At 25.4% G+C, this 26,542-nt stretch overlaps 1 protein-coding gene across 2 annotated transcripts; it reads right to left on the reverse strand.

Moving 5' to 3' along the window:
* Nucleotides 1-376: 376 nt before the first annotated feature.
* LOC145845873 (sn-1-specific diacylglycerol lipase ABHD11-like) lies at nucleotides 377-25,159 on the reverse strand. Of its 2 annotated transcripts, XM_082952906.1 has the most exons (9): nucleotides 25,021-25,159; nucleotides 21,668-21,821; nucleotides 20,790-20,963; nucleotides 20,068-20,131; nucleotides 17,932-18,044; nucleotides 15,122-15,312; nucleotides 4,433-4,566; nucleotides 1,935-2,015; nucleotides 377-1,221 (listed from the first exon to the last, which is right to left on the reverse strand). In XM_082952906.1, the coding sequence occupies exons 1-8, from the start codon at nucleotides 25,071-25,073 to the stop codon at nucleotides 1,960-1,962; spliced, it is 939 nt and encodes a 312-aa protein (XP_082809032.1). In that variant the 5' UTR covers nucleotides 25,074-25,159; the 3' UTR covers nucleotides 377-1,221; nucleotides 1,935-1,959. The 2 variants fall into 2 exon arrangements, with proteins under 2 accessions (XP_082809032.1, XP_082809085.1); XM_082952959.1 differs by lacking the exon at nucleotides 1,935-2,015.
* Nucleotides 25,160-26,542: the final 1,383 nt, after the last annotated feature.

Here is a 26,542-nt window from a genome sequence, read left to right on the forward strand (position 1 = left end):
TAAAATATTTAATTACATCTCTAGTTAAATAAGCTTTTTACATTTCAGTAAACTGAGCACTCTTTTTTAGTTAAGACAAATAACTATAAACATATTAATTCACAATGTTTTTGTATTTTTTTTTACCACATACTTAATAAACTACTTTTTATTTAGTCAAAATCAGTTTTTTTTTCCTTCCAGAAATATAACAAGTATTAAAACTTAAAATAAAAGTAAGTTATTGCAGTGGTATTGTTTTAAATTCTATCTTCTTTTTGGTTTTTTTTTTTCAAGTCTGCAATTGGTGATATAAAAATTATACCTAACATATGTAGTTTAGTATATTTAAACCTAAGATGATAAATATTTAACAAAATTAAGAAATGAATACAAATACTAAAACTAATTTATAAAAAGAAAATAAACAGCAAAGTAAAAACCAGTAAAGTTTAGTGAAATGGAAAAAAGTAAAAAGAAACATACAATGAAAATACTATGCAAACACAAAAATATTTTTGTGGAAAAAAAAACATGTACTAAAATAAAAAGTCAAATGTTGTTCGGAAGGAATACAATTTTTTTTTTGTCAATGAATACTTTACATGTAAGCAAAACTCACCAAAATTAAATCAATTACATTTTCAAAAAGAAAGAGATATGTTTGTTACAATTTAAACCCTAGTTTAGACTTTGACAAAACAGCTTTCAAATAGAAGCTTGTTATAAATGTGAATTGAATAAACTTTGTTAGATTTAAATTATGCTTTGATACAAAAAAATGTTTTCTTTGTGCATACTATCACAAAGATTAAGAAAAAAAACATTATTTACAAAAAACTCTGAAATAGTTTACAATTGGCTCATAAAGTTCACAAAGGCCTTAACATAAAGACACATTTAGAAATACATACATAAAACTTTTTTGGTAGGAAAGAACCTTAGATATTTACATATTCAAAAAAAAAACAAAGTGTTATTACTCAACTAGTTGTAAGAAAAAAGTAGTGGAAACTTTATGGTAAGAAAAGTTTTACTTCACAAGTATTTAATGTTTACAAAAATTTTTAAGTGTTAGAAAATTATCAAAGTTATTGAAAACTATCTACATACTTACAACTATAATATTTACAAGTATTGGACTGCTACTTCAGACAACGTATTTTGATCTTGAATAAATTTCTTGCAAACTTTTGCTAGTGCAGGTTCTTGGTTATTTGTTTTCTTTTGCTTTTCTTTTTACTGTAATAAGTGAAAATATTTTAGAAAAAAAAGGTTCCGTATCATTTAAAAACTATAGAGTTAGTAGTGTGAAAATAAAATTGTGATTAAAAATAGTTTTTTAGCTAATAAAACTATAAAACCAAAAAGAAGCTTTCATGCATTAAATTATAACATTAGCTTATTAACTACTTCGAAAGTATAAATAATTTTTAAATAAAATTTTATAACAAATAAAATTTTACATATCTACAAAAATAGTATAAGATTTGTCATTCAAATACTAATGAGACAAAAAACTAGAGTTTCATTTAACATAAAACAAAATAAATAAGAACTTTAGTTCTTGACTCAAAAACATACATTTAATACGTAAACCAAGCGTACTACTTAATAACAAACAAATAAAAGAAAAAACCTTCCAAAGTCATATTTAAAAAACAGACTATGACACATATGTACTTTAATGGATGACTAAACGACATAGATTTTACTAAAAATATGCTATTTTCTAAATTAAATTAGTAAACGGTTAAAAAATGTTAAACAATTTCTGTTTAAAAAAGTAAAACATACTTTATTTCTTAAAACTGTTTGTTTTCGAAATTCAAACGTATAATAAAAATATATCAGAATGTAAAAAAGTAAATTAAAGCCAGACAATGACAAACGAGAATGACATACATATCAAACATGTATTTTTATAAACACGTATATACAATTTATTACAATACCTTTATCTAAGGTTGTTTCTTGTTATTAAATTCTCATCTGCTTTTTTTGGGGAATGGATGGCGGCATAATCCATCTTTCATCTGTAAATTATCAGTATAATATACTAATAATATCTATTACATAACAACTTTTTGAGTTTAGAAGCTGTAAACATTGCCAAGAGAAAGTTATTGCTCAACAAAAAGCTAGCTGATTGCGCAAACTATTAACACAGCATGTTAAGCTAAATTGATTAGCCCAAACTCATGTATGCATTTGTTTCAATACTTGAAACTGTACACTGGCATGAGATTTACTGATTTAAAAGGTATATTTAGATGTATAAGAATATTCCAACATGTGTCTTGTTTATTGCAAAACAATTGATTTACTTCCAACGTTCAAAATTGCAACATAGATTTCATATTTAAGAGAAATTAATTTTTTCAAAATTAACTCATTGCTTTTAATGATTAAAACATACCATGTTTTAATGTATGCCACAAATCAAAGCTACCAAGATGTATGAATGTTTATTGTACTCTACTACTAAATATAAATTATTACTAAATATACTCAGGTATTTTTTTTTAATTATAAAACTATAGTCAAAAATACTTTTTAACACCCAAACCTAATTTATATTGTAAGTTATCAAAAATACTGACTTGAATATTGCAAGTTGTTTTAGTATATCAAACATAAACAAATTGTTTGCAACATATTTTAAAATACTTTTGTATGATAATTAATTATTTGATAATATAAAATATTTATAAATTTATATAGACTAAAAATTTAAGTTTTAACTTTTATTTAACTTTGTTTTCTTTATAAATTAGTTACTATTAATTGTGTTTTATATTTTCAGCCGTTTATCGCTTGATAATGTTTTAATAAACAAAAGTACTAAAGAATTGAAAGCGTGTTATTTGTTCATTTTTAAGACAGTAGAAGCAATATTGTACTTTTTACAATAATTTTATTAAATTTAATGAACTTTTATTATAAGAATTTATCAATTTTGTCATGGCATATATTTTTAAAACAGTTATTGCAAAATGCAAGCAACTAAGCAGTACTAAAGAAAGGTAATAAAATAACCAACTAACCACAAAAAATTAACACATCACAGTATTTCAATAAAACATCATACTCTATGTTAAATGTCTACTTGAAACATATATTTTGTTTTTAAACACAATGCTTTTTGCAATACAAAAATTCACTGGTCTATAATACAGCACCTACAACTTTTTGTGTGGAACTTCTTAATTTCCAAATAGACTTAACATAAAAAAGCAAATATAAATTTTTGACTCAAACAAAACTAAATGCTTTATGATTGCTATCAACTTTTATTTTTACTTATTACTACTTTAATTTTTTTATTTAAATAAAATTTAAAACAAAAAAAGAAAGTCATAGCTATCATTGAACATACAGCTACAGCTAAATCGAGAAAAAAAATTCTAATAGTACAATATCAGGCCTAATATGACTAATTTGAGGAACAAATTTTGGAATAAAAAATTACTAATTAAACCAAAAACCACTTTAGGTTTAACTAAAAACCTACTTAAGCAATAGAAAGCAAGAGTCAGCATTTTTAGTGTGAAAATAGTTTATTAAGCTCAAATTACGCCACAATTACTAAAACATGCATAAGAGAATAAGACAATACCACATAAAGCTGTAATCAAATTGTATGTACAGACCACTTTATACCGTTCAATAAAGATTTTGAATAAAACCAAAAATTAAAGGTGGACTCATAAACTAGGAAAGTTTTTTTTAAATAACATATAAATGTTGAAATAAGAACCCATGGTTTTAATTTTTCATTTTTAAATAATTAATTAGCGAATCATGTGTCAATTAAAGCTATTGCTTTAAATGCTAGTTCAAATAAAAGTATTCAAAACATCCGATTATATTTTTGAATCGAAGCAAACGGTGAAGCTTTTGAAAACAAAAATAAACAAAATACATTTTCAGTTAAATCATTAAAATTATCTAGAGAGGTATTTTACTTGTAACACAAATGCATATTGAAATCTATAAATTTAATTATATCAAAGCAAACTAACTATGAAGTAATTTTCACATAAACATTTTTTTCAAGCAAGTTTAGTAATATTATTTTCAAGCATGCATTAAATCATTAATTGGTATATAAGCATTATAATACATCGACTGCTGATAATTCAGTTTTAAAATTTAAAAAGTGATGTATACTTTTTATAAATTAACTTTAATATTGTTATAAAAGAAACGATGGTATTTTCCTTAGCGACAGATACTTTTTTATATCTAAGCAAGCTTAGACAGCATCGACATATATATTTAAATTAAATAAAAAATAAATAAGAAACAACCTAATACAAATATAATATACACGTATTACTGTAAACATAACTTTCAAGTTTTTTTTTATTTTTTCATAACTTTAAAACATTAAGCTTGCTTATATTAATTTAGGCGGTATCTGATATCTTATGAAACAAGGGAAACCAACGGGGCTGCAAGTACTCCCTGACGGCGTTGAAGAACTCGTTGGGCTTCTCGAAGTGGACCCAGTGGCCGCTCTGCGGGATGTGGGTCACCTGCGCTTGCGGGAACACCTGCTTGATCGTGTACACGTCGTCGTCGCTGTGGAGAAATACTTGAATTTATTATTGCAAATAACTTTTTTGGGGTGCAAATTTCAATAAAATGTCGACAAGTTCATTGCATTGTTTTATTGAGTAGAAAGTATTGTTCAAAACACACTTATCAACTACTGCTGTGTTTAACTAAGGTATAAAATATAAACATGTATAAGAGTTAGATAACGGATACGTCATAATGAGTTTAAATAAAAATGTGAAATAAATACTTTTTGGATAGAATTTGGTAAAAAATTAAATGCACAAGACTTTTAAGCTTAAGTAAATAGAAAACTTAATATGGTGAAAGGATTTAAATATATATATATATATGCTGTATAAGATATTGTACTGTTTATTTCAAATAATTTTACTTTTAGTATTACTGTACAACATTTAAAAATAATTCTGTTTTTAGTGAGAGGATTAATTAAAAGGTCAGGGATACATTTTTAATAACTAAAAGTATTTTATAATTTGTAAAAACATATCAAATACGTAAACTGTGAGTGAGTTGATATTTGTATTGTTAAAATAAGAATGTGTATTACTTTTACGATTATTGAAACATATACACATCATATTCATTTAGGTTACTTTATTGATAATGTACATGAGTCCGTTATTATAAAATATTGAAAGTATTTTATTGTTATTGCATGCTAGTACTACTTTGTTTATAAGTATTCTTTGGAATTTACAAAACCAAGCTATTTGGTAATAATTGACTTGTAGTACATTACCTTAACTAAAAACCAAAGTTATCAACCATTAACACACATAAGATAGCTATTTTGTGCATATTTGTATTTTTGTTATGCACAAATTGTTACATGTACATGAAATAACCTACATACTCTAGTATTAACAAACAAAATATGTAGGTATAAACTTGTTTTTTTTTAAAGAGATATTTATCACTATATAATTCATTTATCACAATTTACATATCTTGTACAGCTACACCTTTGTACACATATACTATTATTGTGGTAAATGTGCATTAATTGTGCATCAGGGAATACTTGTTTGTCATCATCATTTATAAATTTCAAACATTGCATGTGCGTTTGTACAAATTAAATAATTTATATATGTATGTGTATGATATATAATTAGATTACTATGACATACTGACTGATATAATCATAAAATAAAGGTAGTTAACATATAGTAGAATTTTAGATATATATTAATAACATGATAATTGTAACAAATCTATATGTAGTCGATTTTATATATTCGAGATAAAATAAATTTTATTTACAAATACTGTTATATTAAAAAATTTCAAAACTAAATTTTTCAAAATTTAATTTCTAAATAATATTTCAAAATTATATTAAAAAAAAAATTAATAAGTTTACTCAATGGTTTTATCTTCAGTTTAACTTAGTGATTGAAAGTTTTATTAACAAATGAGTGTGACGGTTGTAATTGTTGTTCATTATAGTTCGTAATTTTTTTGTGTGGCTTTTTATTACTTAAAAAAATAAACAAAATAGTCATGATAAAATTAAGCACTTTTTAAGTAAATAACATCTACAATACTATATTTAAACTTTACACTTTATTGTAAATAAAAACTCTTATATTGGCCAGCTGTGTAACAATGCAGAAACGATATGTAACTTTATTTCGTGACAAAGTATCTTATGACTTTAAACTCAAGTTTGTGCTACAAAACTGCTGTAAAATAGTTTAAGGAAATTTATATTACTACTACTTTAAGATTATATAAATGTTTATGCATACAATAAGTATAAACTAAGTTTTAATATATTTATGCAAAGCATGTAGAAACCTAGCATTTGTAAAAAGAATAAAAGAATATATCAACAATTCGAAACTTATTTAAAATAAGTAAAATATGTGACAAAGCAATTAAAAGTAACTATTAATTACCTTGTAATTGTTAAAAAGCAAACACAAAACTATTTGTTTAATAATCATAAAAATCTCACATAAATTAAAAAAAAAGAATTATCTTAAAATTATAAGTATTAGTTAAAGTTAGCAATTGAAGAAATATTTCGTAATTTATTATTTAAATAAACTAAATTTTGGCCATTCTATAAAAACAAGTACAATGTAAAGTATTTCGAAATAATATGGCTTAAAATATAGCAGACGACACGTAGTTTATACGTTTCGCAACAGAATTCTATTTTCTCAATAATGTTGTGAGTTTATGGTTCTGCCTAGGCAAATTGAAAACAACTTGCATGTTAACATTTTAGCAATTGAAAGTTTGTCCGACAAACATATTTGTTATAAATATATATGTCATAGTAATTATATTTTACTGGTAAATCTAGTTAGACGACACGTAGTTGACATGTTTCGTAACAAACCACAAACAAACCCCACAGACAAAACAACAAAATACTTGTATTTCTCCAATTCTGCTTCAAAACTTCTGTACTTAAACATATATGTGTAGGCGAAAATATATAAAAATTAATATAAAATTTCAACCTTTATGATGTGAAACAATTATTTTCTTAAATAATTTATTCTTTTGTAACCCTACTACATCGTATGATTCTACTTTGATTTTTTTGTAACAAATCAACAATTTATATCTTTTACAACACTTCAACTAATCCGCATAAAATTACCTAATATTTATTTCTATTTGAAAAACATAATAAAGTTTTATAAAACAATATTTTCTGTTCATTTTTTTTAATTTAAAAGTTTTTATGTTCAACCAAACCATTTTAAGGCCATAGGGGAGTCTAACTTTTTATTTTACAAAAATTAACTTTGGCTTTTATATGAAAGCTTTAAATACAAACTACAAGTCTGTTTTTATAGAATTTAAAAATATCATTTAACTTATGAGATATTTTATTTTTTGTAAAAAGTTTCCAATACAAACATATGGACCACAAATTTTTCGGGGTCAATTTTCTCGGAAATTTAAAAAATCACTCTATCTCTTCCTTCATTTTTCAAGCAATCTTCTTCAAATTTTCAGGAAATGTTCCTTATATTTAAAGAAAAAACGTTACTTTAGAATTTTAATAAAGTAAAAAAATAAAAATTTTATCAAAAAAATTTAAAAAAAAAGTTTTTTTTTTCAAAAAAATTATATTTTTACAATTTTTTTTTTAATTCCAAAGTAACGTTTTTTTGTTATTGTAAAAAGATTAGACTGTGAAAGTTTGAAGAAGATTGCTTTAAAAATGTAGGAGGAGATAGACTTTAAATAAAATGGACTTTTTTCGCTGTTTTAGTTTTCCCTTTCCATAGGGAACCTATTACGCGGCCCGACTTTGTCTAGTCATATCTCAAAAAATAATTTGAATTTTTTAAATCAATAAAAAGCATCTTCAGCTTAGAAGCATAGCAGCTTAGAAAAAACTCTTTAAAACAAGATCAACTTGTAAAAAACATGGTTTACCCCCCCCCCCCCCCCCTATGGCCTTAACTAGATTTAAAACAATTCTTAAAATTTTTTAATATATAACAAAAACTTATACAAAAAGTATTAGATTTAGATAAAAACTAAATACTAAAAACCATATAAAAAAGAAACCTTAGAGAAACAATTTCAAATCTAAAAGGTATACATTTTTTTAAATCATGGTTAAATAAAATAAGTAGTAACAACTTTATGTTTTTATAAACTCATAACCTATATAGAAAGAATGTAAATATAAAAATTAAGTTAAAATTACTTAAAATAACAAACTATTAAAAAATTAATATTTTTTATCGAAAACTAAGCCAGATACAACGTTATCTATAAACACAAAAAAAATATTAACAAATGAAAATAACCTACTTACATGAACTATTAGGCAAACACTAAACATAGGAATGCAAACATGAAAGTAGAAAGGCAAACATTATGTAAAACAACTGGTTTGAACTGGATTTTGTCCAGTGTTGAGAGATTGTAAATAAAAAAGGAAACTAGTTAATGTGATTACTAAATTTAATCAACAAAGCTATGTGCATGTTAGTTAATTGAATTTAAAAATTTTCACAAAAAAACTTATTTTTGTCTATATTTTTTGCTCTTAAACATAAAAAGAACAGCAAAAAAAACAAATAAAAAATATTAAGTAAAACTAAATAATAAAAAAAAGTTTGATCTCAAAACAACTCTGCAGAGGTAACATATGTAGTTGACTTTAAACTAGAAAAGATAGTATTCAGAGTTGATTCAAATTTGCAAACCAAGACTTACTTTTATTTATAGAAATTGATAGCAACGAATAATATTGAAAAGAAAAATATAAGAAGCAAGCAATTTAGTTTAACCCTGATGTAAAAAAGTTAAATAGGAAAATTTATGTAGGTAAAAATAAGAAAAAAAAAGTTTTTACACATAGTTTATTAAAACAAAAGGTATAGTAAGGGTAATAATTCTAATGTTTAAAGTATGATAAAAACACTTCTTAGTTCTCATATTAATGCCAAAATGAAATGAAAACTACATAAACCAGAAAAAAACACTAAAGAAGCTAACAAAGCACAAAGGTTGCAAAACAGAACAAAACAAGCGACTGGATTGAACTGGAAACAGCCAGCTTCATATAAAAACAAGTGTAAGGTTTATGCGTGAGCTAAAAAGAAAAGGAGAAACAAAAGTGGGTTGTGTAACAACCACGTGAGTACATACTTCAATATAGCGATAAATTCGTGTTTGTATGCAGCTACAGCTTGATCAGTAGGTTGCAGATATCAATTGCCTCAATGTAGCAATTTCTACTTATTATATGTTTGAAGTGGTGTGAAAAATATACTGTTTTATTTCGTTAGAAAACACAATTACTATATGTTTATGATATAATTATGTTTATATTATAATTATTATTTTATGATTACAACAATGTTATATCAAGTAGTAATGAAGTTATTAAATACCGAACAAAAAAAACTTAATTGTTAAAAATACGTTGAAGAAACAGTTTGAAATGTAAGTTATATATCTAAAATAAAACATACTTGCTTAGGAATATTTTTAATTTTGTTGCTTAAAGTTTGTTTTGATAATTAAAATGCTGTCTCTAGCAAGTGCATAGTACATAAAACATGTATTCTTAACTTAATAAAATTATGTTAGTGATTAAATATATTTATATTAACATATTTTTCTATTGTTGAAGATCAAACTAAGATAGTATATTCCTATTACAACCTACAAATTATATTTAAACCTTTTGTAATTCAAATGACAAAAAGATAATAATAAAAATGGTATCCAACAGTTAATTAAACACTTTTGATATGTAAAGTAATTTGAATATGGTAATATCAAATATATAAGTATATAAATATATTTTATTAGTGATTTTTTCGTCTAAATTTAGTTGTGTTTTAAAAAATTCTAAATAATTAAAGCAAATTTTATAAACACAATATATATATATATATATATATATATATAGGGAACGGGTCAAATTGCACGAAGACAAACATTGCACGAGGGCACTAAATGCACGAAGACAAATTTGTATGAAGGGTCAATTTTGCACGAAGACAAATTTTCCCGAGGGGACAAAATTGCACGAGTGACAATTTTGCATCAAGGGCCAATTTTGCATTAGAGTAAAAAAAGCAAAAAGATAAAAATAAATAAAATAAAAAATAAACTAATAAAAAAACAAAAAGAAAAATAAAAGTTACTGACCGAGGGTAAAGGGTAATAGTGATAGTAAAAAATAAAATAACTAATAAAAATTATTATAAGATAACAAGAAAAATGAATAATAAAAATGAGTTAATTAAAAAGAAGAAAAAAAGCTACCGAGTGAGGGTAAGGGTTAGGGGTAGTGATAGTAAAAAAAAATTAAAAAAGAAATTAAAAACAAAAACAAAAATAAAATTCAACCCGTGCAAAAGTGTCTTCGTGCAAAGTTGACACCTACCTATATACATATATATATATACATATGCAAATAACCTTTTTAAATGCACTTTTATAAAACCAAACTTATTCTCACGTTTAATGATTATTCTCTGAAGTAATTTAAAAATAATTACAACTTTTATTTTTTAACCTTGAAAGCTAAACAAAGGTCAATGTCTGTACTAACAATTTACAAATCTACTCAAACTTTAGACTGCTTTATTTATTTCAATAACACGTTGTGCAACTTTTGTCTTTTAAATTAAGAAAAGAAAATGATGAAACATATAAAACTATTTCAAATCAATAAATACTTGCAGTAACCATGTAAACTTTAACACTCAAAAATAAGACAGTCAAGGTAACGTATGTGTTTAATTTATTTTATAGTCCATTTAACCTTTATACTGAATTTTTACATTCAATTAGATAATATGTTGTGCAACTTTTGTTTATTACCCTTTGAAATGCAAAAGATTAAAAATATTAAACACATTTACAGCTACTCATCTAGTCTGCAGTTCACTGAAAACAGTTAAACTTCGTACTGATTTATTACTGCAATAATATTGACCACAACAGTTGCTTGAAACTTTACTTTTGGTTTCCATCTATGCAAATGTTAGAAATTGACCTACTTTTCATATTATTTTGGTTTAGTTTCTTACTTGTAATCATACAGTGCTTTAATTTCATTCAAGGTATTAAAGGTTTTGCTTATAAAAAAATCATCAAATGATATATATACTCAAGTGACCTTTGTTATTGCTCTTTTATAAAACTTCTATAATCGAACTAGCATTAAGAGTGATGTTGATTTCTTTAAAAAACTAGTAGTGAATAATATTTTTACTGATTACTATTAGAACATATGTAATTTTAGACGGGGTACTTTAATAGATGAAACCAATAAATGTTTTGCTTGTCTGAAAACAAGTGAAATTGTAAAAAAAAAGTCATATCTATACATTAAAAGATCACTAAAAATTATATAGACACATACACATTTCAGTATAGGGAAAAAATTAAATAATAATTCAATAGTAAATAAACAGCAAAAAAAATTATCAAAGCAATAAAAGAATTAATATATATAAAACAAACGAAACTCCAAGACAATAAACCACATTTTTAATATAATAAGCATTTTTGGCGCGTACGTTTTTATCACTTCCTGTTTTAATACTGGAAATTTGTAGTCGAAGTTCCTTCAAAAAAAAATGTTGGAAATTATTTGCGCAAATGTGAATAACAATGAGCAGCATTGCATTGAACAAAAAATTTCTATCTGATTTTTCAATAATACAAATTTATGTTTTTTATTATTTTTTAACTTTTCAAACAACAACCCAATTTACTTCGATAAATTTAAACTAAAATAAATATATAAAAATAGAGTTTTACTTGGTAAAGTCTTAATTTTATATATATTAATATATAGTATATAAATTTAATTTTTATAAGTAATAACAAAAACTAAACAAACTATTTCCTACGAAAAACTCACAACAAATTAACTTGAACTTGGGAACGAAAACAAGCGGAGTTACAAAACGAAATATCGATCTGTGAGCATTTCAAATGGAAACCGCAATTTACGTAACCCATTGGTCTGCTATTATGACGTGATAAGCTGCTGCATTCGAGAAGCGCATGTTTTCATTAGGAATTTTAAGTTTATTCAGAGTAGAACTTATTTAAAGTTCAAATACTTTTTATTTTGCTGTTCTATTTTAAATATACTTACTGAGTTTATGAAACAAATGGCTTTAAAACAAATCTCAAATTTTAAAACTGTTTTTCTATTGTTCTACACCAGGGTTTCCCAAACTTATTTACTAAATCGCCCCCTTTTCAGTAATTTGAAAAAAATTCGCCCCCCCCCTGATTTCACAAAGTAGTTTTTCTTTTAAGTACAAACGTTTGAGCTAAAAAAAGTTGTGTTCGAAATGTAATTTAGTCTGGTACTTCTTATGCACGAACTTTTGTGTTCAAAGTAGTTTACAGGGCTTGAGAAAATTACTTACAGTTATTTTCTTAGAAGCCCAGTAAAGTGTACTAAAATACTTAATTATTAAAAAGCCTTGTGTTATCTGTAATCAATCCTGTTTAAATATGAACTGTTTTGAAACTAATGAAACTTTTAGGTCAGTGGTGGACAATTTTTGTAGTCAGCAATTCATATTTACTAAAAAATCTTTTCTAGTTTCAACTCGTTAAAAAATTGTAATTGCGGGCTGCATGATTTTAAAAAAATAACAAATAAGAAGATTAAAAAACTCGAGCAAAATTGTAATAAACTCATGTACTATTATTGTGATCTAGGAAATAATATTGTGAACTGAAAACTAAATGAAAGCGTATTTCAAAATATTAAGTATCAAAAAACTAATATTTATTTCTTATGCACAAGTAGTTTTCAATTTACTTAGCGGGTCGAAATTCGACTGGGTCTGCGACTAGATCTGAGCCTTACGATACCCATCGGAAATCTTAACTGAAACCTGACATTATAATGATATCTCATATAACAAATTTCAAACATTTAGAAGTTAATACTAAGTAACTTATTTTAGCCGCACAAAATACTTAAATTGTTTTTTAAATAGGCATATTCTAAAATAACTATATCAGAGATTAAAAAAACTAAAAAATGAACAGTTTATTATAGACATAATAATATAAAAATTAATTAAATCTCATGACAGCCCAAAATTTTTAAATCGCCCACCCTTTCGCCCCCTTACTAATTATCGCCCCCCAAATTACTAAAATCGCCCCCAGGGGGGCGATATCGCCCACTTTGGGAAACCCTGTTCTACACAGTCTATGTATTGTAGTTCTATTTGAAAGGTATATTGAGCTAAAAATACTAAGTTTCTAATCTTGTAAAAATGTTGATGTTTAATAAAATTACAACAAAACTAGATATTTTTACAATATTTTAGATTACTTAATTTTTTGTGGCAAAACTAAATTTTGTCCTGATTTACTGAAATATTTTATATCAAGAAAATTTAACTTCTTTGAACAGTTTTGCAGCTTTAAGTATAATTTACCATAAATAACTGTGTTCTATAAAACTAAACACAAGTAAGCAACAAATAAGATTACAACCCAAATCAATAAAACTGTATAAGTATAAATAAAATAATTACATAAACAGTTTTTTATTCAAGAAAACCATTTAAAAACCTCACAGTTACAATGTCACTTTATTTCTGACACACCCACAAAATATAAACAAAGCAGTTTAAATTTGTCTTCACGCACCAATGACTTTGTTTACATTCCTGATTTTTCGTAAAAAATATATATTGTAACTAAAAGCTATAATTTGTGATATTCATATTTTATTAAAACTTTGTTTGTTACTTTGTTTGAATAAAGACAGCAAAATAACATATGTATTATACATAATTTAACAAATGTTAAAATTAAACATCTTTATTATTAAATAAATGATGAGGCATATTTTTAATCAAATTTATGACTAATTCATAAACTTGTATGCAAAGTACGTTATATAATGTTTGTCATATATGTCCTAATTGAGTATGATTGTTAAGCTATTTTGTACTTAAATAGTTTTTAAGTTTTACATTTTTAAAACAATTTGGTTTGAAACAAAAACATTGATTTTCTTTTAAAAAATCTTAATCATTAACAGAAAAAACAGAAAAAAGTTACTAATAATAAAGGTTATAAATAAAATAAAATGGTTCGGTTTTAAACACTTTTGTGATAATTTAACTAGTGAATAAAACAAAAAATATATAACTGTTTGATTTTTTCAGTGATTAGCATTTACTTGAAACATCGTTTGAAAACTGAAAAAATTAAATATTAAATGTAACACAATTTTCAATTTAACCAAATCCAAATTAGAAAAGCTCAACAATTTAGGTTTCAATAAAAATTAAAAAGTAAAAGTATAAATGAAGTTACAACCATTACTATAAGCAAGAGTTATAACTAACGAGGTTGCCACTCGTTTTTTCAAAAATTTTTCCAGGTTTTCCAAAATTCTTCCAGGTTTTTAAAAGTACACATTTTTGGGCCTTTATTTAGTTTTAAGTTAATTTCTATAGAAGAAACTGAGTTGAATACTATATTAACATTAAAAAGATACTGTAAAGTTTCTTTAAATGTGTTTTTTAATATTTTTTTTTTTATTATATGATATGATATTATTTTATATGATAGATTTTTTGTTTCAAAACAAATTTTACTACTGAAAATGTTAAAATTATTAAAAAATCCAGGTTTTTTGATAAAAATTCCAGTTTTTCCTGGTTTTTTTCAAAACTTCTCAAATTCCACGTTTTTCCAGATTATTTTTGCACAAATTGTCAAACTCCAAGTTTTTCCAGCTTTCCAGGTAAAGTGGCAAGCCTGAACTAACTAAACAGTGAAATATAAGTATATGCAAACAAAACCGCATTATAAATATAAAACATTACAGTAAAGTATAAATAAAATCTAACTGCTAAAATTCAAATATAAGTTATAATAAATTAAGATGAACTGAGTTACTCAGATGACAAAAACATTATTTTCTTAATGAACATAATGTAACGAAAATATGACTCTAAAGGCCTTCTTGGCAAAAACAAAGCATCTTATTAACTCAAACCGATTAAAAAACATAATGCTGAACTGTTTCCAACAAAAACAAAACAACTCAACTAACTTGACGTAGGTGGAGTTGCCACCGCATATGAACAGAGCTTTCTGCTCGTAAGGAACCTGGCTGGACGGGGTGACTATCTGCACGTCGGGGTCTTTGAAGTGGTCAAGCAGGGCGTCCACGTTGCACCTCCACCCGATCTTCTCCTGCGACTTCTCCAGGTTGGTCAGGATGAACTGGCGGATCACGTCGTCCTGTGTCAGGAAGACAATAAGTTGTTTATCAATAGAACGTGAGCATTACTTTGCTAAGATGTGTCAGAAAAAATAAGTTGAAATGACGCATAGTAGTAATTTTAAGTCAAGTCAGATAAAGGTACATTGCATTAGTGTTGGATGAAAATTTGAAAAGTCATCAAGTTAATTGTATAGATAACTTTTATAGGTTGCTTTCACAAAGTTTACTTATTGGAAAAGAGGTTAAAAAGGTTGAAACAGTGTATAAGTTTAATTAAAGTTTTATTCAACAATAAACTAAACAAACTAGTATGTGCTTAGATATAGTAGTTCAATTACAGTAACCTCTCGGATCTTTACGCACTCGTGACGTTACGCACTCTCGTTTAGTTACGCATTTTAGAATTCAAAAATTTTAATTTTTTTTAATATTGCACAATTTAGGTTTATTGTATACTTTTAATTTAAAATATGGTTTTAGATGCTAATTCACCTCTCTATATATTTAGACTTTGTAGTACAAAGTCTAAATATATAGTTAAAAATTATACAAAGTTTGTACACTTATGTTCCTTGACTAATTCATAAATACTTATACCGGAGTTTATAAGAAATTTTATTAAATTAAAAAAAGTTGTAGTAACATAAACAATTTTTATTTAACATTTTAGATATATTTTATATATTTTTGTTCAAAAGAAGAAGTCCATTACAGCACCAAATGCATATTTTTGTAAAAAGCTAAAGAAACAAATTTTAATATAGACACCACACCATTTCTTAATTGTTAAACGAAAGCTTAACTATAAATTGAATTTGCTAAGTAGTATAGAATATAAATGTTAAGTGTCAAATAAGTCACATATAAATAAAGATAAGATAAAATCTACTTATTAATAAAGTAACTAAAACTTTTTCTACAAGTATTATGTTTTTATTAGTTTAAATCTTTTTTTATGTATAGTTTTATCTTTTGTTTTCGTATTTATAAATAAAGTAAACAATTGTTAACAGTGGGAAAGTCTCTAGTCTGCTTTTAACTAAAAGCAATATGAAAAATTGCAATTATAGTAAGTAAATTTGGTACCTCTCGTATCTTTACGATCTCTCATATCTTAACGCAAATTTTCTGTGGACACAATGTGCGTAAATAAGCGAGAGGTTACTGTAGTAAACTACATTAGACTACTATACCAGAGTGGAATTAATGACTTGATGTAGGTAGGTCATGTAAAAGCTGTTTTCACAAATGACACAAACTGATTAGTTAAACAAATTTACAATTAAAACTGTTTGTTAACTATATAAAAAACTATAACTATATTGTATGCATCTACATACCATACTGGTTTACATTTTATTTATATTTAGTTTTCTTGTATACATATTTGTACTCAATACATGGCTTTAAAATAAATTTTGAGCTATTTAAAAAGCTGGCTGTTTTATATTAAAACTTATAATAAAAATTCAAAGTCAAATAAGGCAGCTAACAAATAAACTCAAGTTGCGTAAGAATGACTCATGAATGATTAATGAAGGCTGCAGAAAGTTATGCAAGATATATTAGATGCATGGTAGTTAACTAAGTGTAATATACATTTAAAGTTGATAAAACAAATTTAATTTTTTACTTCAAGACGTAGTTGATGTAAATTAGTTACATATTTCTAAAACTGGTGTATTTTTTTACTAAATAAATATGTTTTGCATTACTTAAAGCATAAAGAGTACTTGATTCTGTAAACATTGCATGCATGTTTTTAAACAAATACATCAAACGTATTTAACACCAATTTAAACTGAACTTCAAACGTAAATGTTATTAATATAACGGTTTTGTATATAAAACATATCAAAACTCAATGTTATTTTATTTGAAAACTTTTTGAAAACTTAAATTTTAAAAACATAAATATATTTATACGTCACAGTTTTATAAAATATTAAAGTTTCAAAACTAGGTCCAATGTAAATCATTTTTCATCTCAAATATATATTATTTTTGAATAATATGAAGTACTATGGCTTTAAATATATGTTTAGTCTTGTTTTAAAAAACTCTTGAATCGTTTAAAATGCACGTATTTTTCTTGAAAAACTATCCATTCAAAACAAATAAAACTAGACAAAATAAATAAAAGTATATTAATTCAAACAAGGAAATATTTGTTTAAGTATATTGTGGCTGTTTAATAAAAAAGACGTGTTAAAAAGTAAACATTGTTTTGTAATAAAACCTAGATATTTACCAGAAATAAACAAAACAAGGTCGTAAAAGAAAAACTTTAAGAACAATGCTCAACAAGTTTCACTTGTTTAATAAGAAAAATAAACAACTCTCTAAAATTGTTATTTTTAATACACTTATAAACTAACAGTTTCTAGGTAAAATGTATTAAATTTTATTAACAAGTTTTAAATAAGTTTTAATTAAAGTAAAATAATAAGTTTTCGTATAAACTAATTTATTTTATTCTAGTCACTGTGAACTAAAAAAGTAAAAGCTCATACCATAATACTTTACTTAGACTACCGAGACTAATAAAACTTGATGAAACTTGAACAATTTTTTAAAATTTGCTTATTAATCAATATACAGTTGCAAATTTATACTTATCACCAAACAAAACAAACTCTGATGTGGGGTTTCAGCTGCCTGTCGGCGATCATTCTAGCTTTGGATATGGAGCCTGAAGCAGATTCCACGTTGATGTTCTTCATCGCTTCGAGGAACCTTATTGACGAGTCTGCGAGTGAGTTTGGTAACTTTTTATTTTTAATATGAACCCTTAGTATGTTTTCACTGACCACAAGTAGTTAATTTTGTAAAAGTCATGAATATATCGAAAATTTTAAATCAATATGGTTTTTAAACCTCAACTTTATTTTGATATCTACATGGTTGCCACTGATCAAGCTGAGATAAATTTCCTGACTTTTCCTGACTTTTTCCTGACTTTTTACAAAAATTTTCCTGACTTTTCTAAATCAAACTCTTAAATTAAACTTGTTCTAAAATAGATAATCTAACACTTGAATCTATATAAAGATTTCAATCTTATTTTAATACAGGTTAAAACAGCAGTTTTTTGCTGAATTCTATAACCAAACTTCCAGTACATCACTTAAACCACCTGTTTATGATTGATGTTTGTAATAAACAGCTCTATCAGCAAAATACTTGTATTATTACCTTATAAACTTAGCTTGTCTGAAAAAAACACAATTTTTAAGCATTTCCTAGGATAAATGTATCTATATATATATACTAACAACATGTAAGGAACTTTTACAAATAAAACCTTGAATTAATAACGAACTTTCATAACTAAAATCTTAAAACAATAACAAATTTTTACAGTTGAACCTTAAAACAAAAAAGAACACAAATTTTTAGAATATGTAAACTTTGGCATAATAAAAATATAATAAAAAACAATTAAATACTGATCTGAAAAATAAAACAATGGTTAGTCTGAGTTTGAATACCCAATACATAAAGTAATAGTTTTCTGTACAAATAATTCTAATCTAACACCTTAATACGAAAATAATTTTACTCTCTACCAGTAATAAGCTATTTATCTAACTACAAAAGTAAACTTTAGTCAGACTTAGCATATAAGTTGTAAAACAACCTAGAAGTTTAAAATATCTAGTAATAAAAAGTATTTACTTAAAACATGTTTTACTTATATAAATTGTTTACTTAGTTTAATAAAATACTACCCAAACTATTTAATATAGAATACTTAAATTAAAAATCAATTAAAAAAGAATATACTTAAGTAACTGTAAAAAAAAGACATAAAAAAGTAAACTATATATCTGTTGTATAAAATATTTCCTCTTATCATTTATCATAAAATTTGTAACAAATAAATATACTCTTGTTTACTCTAAAAACTTAAGTTACTTTACAAAAAATACAAATAATAAGTAAACTTAATCTTGGCATATACCTCTCTTATAACTTATTTTATAAATTTAAACAACTTTGAAAAAATATAAAGAGGTAAAGTGTACACATTAACTTGTTACATAAAATACTAAACTAACTGCTTAGTTATAAAGAACTCAATTATTTACTAAAAAAAAAAACTTTGATTCTAAAATTATGCTAGATAAACTTTTGTGTATATATCACAGTTTCACTGTGAAAGTGTCCTTGCTACAAATCGTCAATACTAAAAAGCTCAAAATCTGCTTGTACAAGTAGGGTACTTGTTCAATATGTTAATAGAAAATTTTTGCAGTTTTGTAAAGGATATTTTACTAATTCATACCAGATGAAGGCATCGGAAATAAAATTAAACATTTTTTTAAATTTTTTAGGAAAATTTTCGAACATTTTTCTGACTTTAGATGACTTTAAATTAATTTTTACCATTTGAAGGCTTTGGAAAACAAGGAATTTTGTAAATTTTAACTGACAAAATCTGATTTTTTTTAATCAAATTTCCTGACTTTTCCTGACTTTTTTTCAAACCCCCCAATTTCTCCTGACTTTTCCTGACTTTTGTCATTTTTTGAAATTTTTCCTGACTTTTCCTGATTTCCTGACTTTTCCTGACCGAGTGGCAACCCTGTATCTATTAATTTTAGAAAAGTTTCATATCATAACTAGAGCAAGTGTATTTTTACCAATAATTTGCTACGTTGTTCATTATAAAACTACAGAGCTACTGCTCTAAAGAATATTTATACTTAATTGATAGGCAGTTTTAAAAAAGTATTCAGAAGAAGTAAAAATAAACATTTAAAACAAACTTTTTCTGTCTCTGTTGAAATGAATGGGCATGTCAACTATGACAAGGTCCTCGATCAGCTCAGGCTGTATAAAAATAATGATGACATAGTAAATTTTATTAAATATGCAATTTCATCAGTGAAGCCATATTTTTAAAATCATTAGATAAACTTTAGTGTATTAATGATATTCTCTGGTATTATTAACTTTAGAACAGGGGTCGGCAGCCTTTTATTAGGAACATGCTAGATTTAATAAAAAAAAAGTTACTAAGAACCACAGTACTTTTAAAAGATTTACACTAAAATAAATGCGTATATTAGAGAAAACATGTAATGAAAAAAACATAAAATTGTTTCAGTATACTAACAAGCAAAAATATGCAGCTTTTAAACTTTTATTATAAAAGGTATAACCTTGCTTCTACTAAATCATGTGTTTTATAAGCTAAAACAACATCGAAGGCCAAAAAAATCTCAGTTTGGTGACTGCAGTTCGCTGACCCTTGCTTTAAAGTTCAAAAAAAAAAATTACATATAAAATGTAATTTCGTCAACTGCCATTTATCCTTGTTCATAACATTTAACATGACATTTTGAAAAGCTTGTAATTACTTTACTAAAAAATTATTCGAAACCCAATTTTTTGATTCTTATTCAAGTTAAGATATTTTTATAAACTTTAATTGATAAAACTAATCAGAAATTCTAATAGGTTTTCAATTTCTCCGCAAAACACTTACCTTATGAAGAGCAGTGAACATGGAAGTCCTGCCACCCAGAGAGTGGCCGATCAAAATACACTTTTCTTTTCCCAGCTCATGAAGAAGGTGTTCCAAGTCTGAACTCATTGCTTCAAGCGACATATCGTCAGAATGCTTGCTCTTGCCATGGTTCCTTGCATCAAAAGAAATCACCTGTGTGAAAATAAGTTTTTTTCTAAATATGTGCTTGTGGTGTTTTGATAGTCTTGATAAAGTGCAAAATTACTCAAGATTGCCTACTAAACAGCTTGTGAAAATATGTGCTTGTTATTTTTTGGTCTACGACAATAAACTATTATATACTATTTTAATTAATTAATCAAGTTTATACACTATTTTAAAAATTACTTTATGTAAGTCTTGTTTATAGAAATTTACTTCTACATTATTTCTATGCTTAAATACAGTTTACTTTATTACAACTTCCTGTACCAAAGGAGAATACTTGTTTTTTTTTTTGATAGTTTCTATTATTGGTGTTATATTGTAATCATTTTAAAAGTATTTATTTAAAATAAAACTAGTGTTTGAGTGGCTGGTGGCTGTTATATATATATATATTCTTTTTTTATTAATGTGCCATCATAATTACAATAAGCAAACTATAAAAAATGTATAACAAAATCTATAATGAAGAACAAATAAGGTAAAGCTTGTAAAGTAAAAAAAAATATTCATCTGATTTAATGCTAAATACTTATAGACAAATTGTGAAAAAATTTTTTATCTCCCCTATGCCCTTAACTTTAATTTTAAAAATTATTATCTTTAAATGTCTGATACTGCAATTGAATTCTTGATTTTTGGTACAAAACATAACAAAAACTTTTTTTAACAAGCACAACCCTTAAACTCACTGATCTGTTAAGCTCGTCAGACAATCTTTTGGCCAACGTGTTGAAGTTCTTCTTGTTGCCGAGGGCACCGTGAGCCAGCACAATTGGGGTGGCATCCTTTGTATCTTCTGTTTCAAACACGGTGTAGGATATGTTGCCAGATGTTGTCAATTTTCTGTCATGAAACATTTAACTATATCAAAAAAGATTACTAACTACAAATACTCAATTTTAATAAATATACTTATACTTTAAACTATAAGTTTAACATAAAAATTTTCACTAAAATGTATGTAATTTTGATAGTAAGGTTGGCATCATTTGGTCCACAAAGATGTATTTTTTTATTTCCTTTTAAAAACTAGACAGATATGTTAAAACAAACTGCTTTAAAATACAAAGAATAACTTTTAAATTCATCTTTAACTCAGCTTTTATATCATTTTAGTTTGAACCTTTTTTTTTTAAACTAATTAATTTCTTGGCTTTGACCTAATATGTTTCAAAAAATATTTTAAAGTACAAGGTATAAAAAGTTACTTTTAGTTTTAAGATCTATAATATAAGCCTCAAGTTTTTTCCTAAAACCTTAATAATGCATGCATGTGTTAGAAAAGTATAAATAAAACAGTTAAACAAAACCTGTAGATTCAAAGAATTCATATATTTCAATAAATTTAGTTTAAAACTATTTATTTTTATATATAAAATAGTTAAAAGAATTTTTGATACATTGTGAGTGTAACCTTGTATGACGACAAAATGTAAATTTAGTTTTATTTAAGACATTGGGGTCCACCTTGTTTTTTACAAGTTGATCTTAAATTATAAATTGTTTTTTTTTAGCTTTTAAGCACTTTTTACCACTAAACAAGTTTAAAAGTATCTTTTGGGATAAAACTGATTTAAATCAGTTAGTTCACTAGGTTCCTTATGAAAGTCAGAGACAAAACAGACAATATTTATATAGCTGGTCTAAGTCGGAGACTACAATAGGTTCTTTAAAGGGGGGCACAAACTAAAACAGCAAATAACTAGAAATCACTAAAATGTATCTGCTCCTACGTTTTTGGAGACAACTACCTCAAATTTTCAAGAAATGTTCCTTGCAGTGTTTAGAAACTTTTTTAGAACAAAATTTAAAAGTATTTAATGCCAAAAATATGTTTGTTTTTTCTTTTTTTTTTTTTGTTTAGACAAAATTTTTTAAATATTGCAAGAAATATTTACCGAAAGTTTGGGGTATTTATCTCAAGAAACATAGGAGAAGATAGATTTTTAGTGAAATAGTCTTTTTTTTTCCGTTTTAGTTTGTGCCTTTCATAAGTAACCTATTGTTGCCTCCCAACTTCAATCTGGTATATCTCAAAAATTATTTTGAGTTTTTAAAAAATCTGCAAAAAGCATCTGGTAGCTTAGTTCAAACTCTACAAAAGAAGATCAAATTGTGAAAAAAGTGATTACCCCCCTATGCCCTTAATATCACCAACAATGTTAAATTTTATTAAAAAAAAGTCATCACATTTTCATTTGCCCTAAATGACTACTGTTTTGATGAATATGATTTAATCTAATAAGTCTATAGTATATCAAAACTTATTAATGAATAACCACTTATAAAATAGTAGATAAAAACTATTAGATTGAACTAAAGCTTTTCTTAAGTTAAAATAATTTTATTATCGCATGTACAAATTATCAATAACAAATAAAACATAGAACTTAAATTTCTTTGAAAAAAGAATATAAATAATATTCTTGACAAAGTTAATTTAAATGCTAAATTTTTTGTACTTATTATATGGTTGTTGACTTATTTAATAAAATTGAATATTTTACAGTTCTTTTTACTAAAATTATTTGTGCAACAAAGAATTATCATTTATGGCTTTATTCTTTAAATGGAAATAATTTAAATAAAAAGTAGTAATATAGTTAACTTAAAGATTATTAAAACAAAATAAAAAAGACAAATGATTTAGGGCATAGTGGGGTGAATAACTTTTTTCACAATTTGATCTTAATTTATAGTTTTAATAAGCTACCAGATGCTATTTACAGAATTTAAAAATTCAAAATATTTTTTTAGATAAAGCAGGTCAAATTTGGAGGCAACCATAGAACTAAAACAGCAAAATTTGACTATTTCACTAAAAATCTATCTTCTCTTACGTTTTTAGAGATAAATACCTCAACTTTTAGAAAATGTTACTTGCAATATTTCGAAAACTCTTTTAGAAAAATTTTCAAAATCGAAAATATATATATGTAAAAAATATAAACAAAAAAAAAATTCTGCTTTTATGTCATAAAATTTCTATTTTTAATATTTTTGAATTTTGTTAAGATAAAATTTTTAAATATTGCAAGAAAAATTTACTAAAAGTTTGAGGTATATTCTCAGAAACGTAGGAGAATATTGATTTTTTGTGACTTCTAGTTATTTTTCTAGTTATTTGCGGTTTTAGTTTGTGCCTCCCATAAGCATCTTATTGTAGTCTCCAACTTTGATCACCTATATCTCAAAAACAATTTGGAGTTTTAATTTCTGTAAAAAGAAACTTGTAGATTAGGTAAAACTCAATAAAATAAGACTAAATTGTGAAAAAGGTGATTTAACCCCCTTATGCCATTAATGATAAGTCAAAAGGAAAAAAAAAAAAGATATCAATATCAATAAAGTCTTTAGGGCTATAGGTGGTTCCAACATCTCTAACTCTCCGATTAAAAGTTTGTTTTTTGCTGCCAAGAGGGATAGAAGAATGAATTTATAAAACTTTTAAGTAGACTTTAAATGTTTTAAAAAGGATGCTTAAAAGTTATAGGAGGAAATATGAATACAGTAAAAAAAAATTGTCCTTTTTTTTAAATATTTAATAAGAAACTTAGGAAACTATTAACCTTTGATAGTTCATATTTTAAAAGTTACTTAAAATTTCAAAAAATTCAGCAAGTAGCATAGCTCATTAAAAAATGTGTCTTACTTCCCTACCCCTTCTGACATAATTGTTTTATAAATCTTTTGTCAAAATTTTTGAAGTATGATAATTATTTTGTTTTTAAGATTGAAATGAATACAAGCATTTTTTGTATATGTGTTAGATTTCTACTTTGAAATGTTCAACTCAGAAAGAAAGCTATCATTAGGACCCTTACCAGATAAGACCACTTTACTTTACACTTATAAAAACTAATTTAAGTTCTTCTTTAAAACTTCTTTTTATTTTTTCGCATATTTTTAACTTTATAAACTTTAAATTTAAGTTAACAAAGGAAAGATTAGACTTTGTTTGTGAATAAAATAGAAAGAAAAAAACTTGAGTAATTTTCTTACATAAAGAAATTGTTTTAATTATATAAATTATGAAAATTACCTTGAAAATTGTGTCAATGAAGCTCCAACTCTGGAAGTTACTTTGGCAAACATTTTCAGTTTTTCTAAGTCAATGCAACTGTGACAATGTACTTTTAAGAAAGCTTGATACACTAGAGCTCACCAGCAAACAAAAATAAACTGCAACCAACAATTTGACTTTTTATTGTATTGTTTCACTTATGCAAGAATTCTTGATGAATAGCACCACTTGTGACTTGTAAAAGAAGCAAAGCACAATCAATTAAGGGGAGTAATTCAAATTATTTAAATACTTTTTCTATTAAATTATTTTTAAATTGTATATTTGATCTTCACAAAAATATTTAAAGCATTTAAAAAATGTATTTAAAACTGTTTTGATTTAGTTTTTGTCTAAATTGTTAGTTTGTTTTTTTTTGTTTTATAGTAGTAAATTAAAAAAGTTCAAAATGTTTTGTTTGTTTATGACTTTAAAATCCCTTAGTTTTAGTTTTTAAACTCCAATTTTTAATTTAAATAAAATTGTAAAATGAAGTCAGTAAACCTTTTTTAGTACTACTGATATATTTTTCTTATATGAATCTCTATATTAACTTTCATTTTATGTTTAATAATTATAAGCTTGTATTAAAAATATAAATTTAATTTTAATGCAAACCAACTTTAAAAAAAGTAAAAAGTTTAGTTTATAATCGTTAACTTTAATTGTTATCATTAACTAATAAAAGCATGATAAACCGTTTGTAGATTGACGACTGCAAGTTTTTCGGTTGTGACTGACTGATGAGTCCTAATAAGGACGAAACCGGTCTCAGTCTACCGAAACTTGTGGTCTGATGATCGAATTGGCATGATCAACCCTTTTGTTATACTTGAGCTTGTCTCACGGCAAACGAAAGTCCGGACTTCTACTTTGCAGACTTTCACCGATGTTTTTTTGTTGATCGTACTAAAACGAGCGTGCCAGATGTCTTGCCAAGTCGACAATGTTTTAAACGTTGCACGGCAAAGACAATGCTGACGTCACTGATCATTGCCAGCAAATGGTTTCTTTATGTGAAAGCATGATAAACCGTTTGTAGGTTGACGACTGCAATTTTTTCGGTAATGACTGACTGATGAGTCCTAATAAGGACGAAACCGGTCTAAGTCTACCGAAACTTGTGGTCTGATGATCGAATTGGCCCTAACTTGAGCTTGTCTCATGGCAAACAAAAGTCCGGACTTCTGCTCTGCAGACTTTTGTCGATGTTTTTTGTTGTTGATTAACTAATACTTTTAAAACTACTTAAAGTGAAAATTTGTTGCTGGCATAGTTTGATAATTTGTGTTTATATATACAAACTTTTATATTATTATTTTCGTTTTTGCTTTACAGTTGCTATAACGTTTGAGTTAAGGTATTAAAACTCAAAAATTAACTCGTGTTTTAATGTAATGTTTTATTTGCAACAAAAAATTTTTAACAGAAAAAAAAAGAAAATTAAGAAAGTTTTACATATGCTACTGTCTCATTCAAAATACATGTTTATTATTAAAAA

Source organism: Thalia democratica, chromosome 1, assembly GCF_965202585.1.
Source record: "Thalia democratica chromosome 1, ktThaDemo2.hap1.1, whole genome shotgun sequence".
NCBI lineage: Eukaryota > Metazoa > Chordata > Thaliacea > Salpida > Salpidae > Thalia > Thalia democratica.

What these genes read in the sequence shown, in the direction of transcription:
- LOC145845873 (XM_082952906.1), bottom strand. Translation starts at nt 25,073, where the DNA reads ATGTTTGCCAAAGTAACTTCCAGAGTTGGAGCTTCATTGACACAATTT. An exon ending in CTGACGAGCTTAACAGATCA is followed by an intron (nt 20,964 to 21,667) that starts GTGAGTTTAAGG and finishes ATTTTCACACAG; the next exon opens with GTGATTTCTTTTGATGCAAG. An exon ending in GGCAACTCCACCTACGTCAA is followed by an intron (nt 4,567 to 15,121) that starts GTTAGTTGAGTT and finishes ATTTCTCCACAG; the next exon opens with CGACGACGACGTGTACACGA.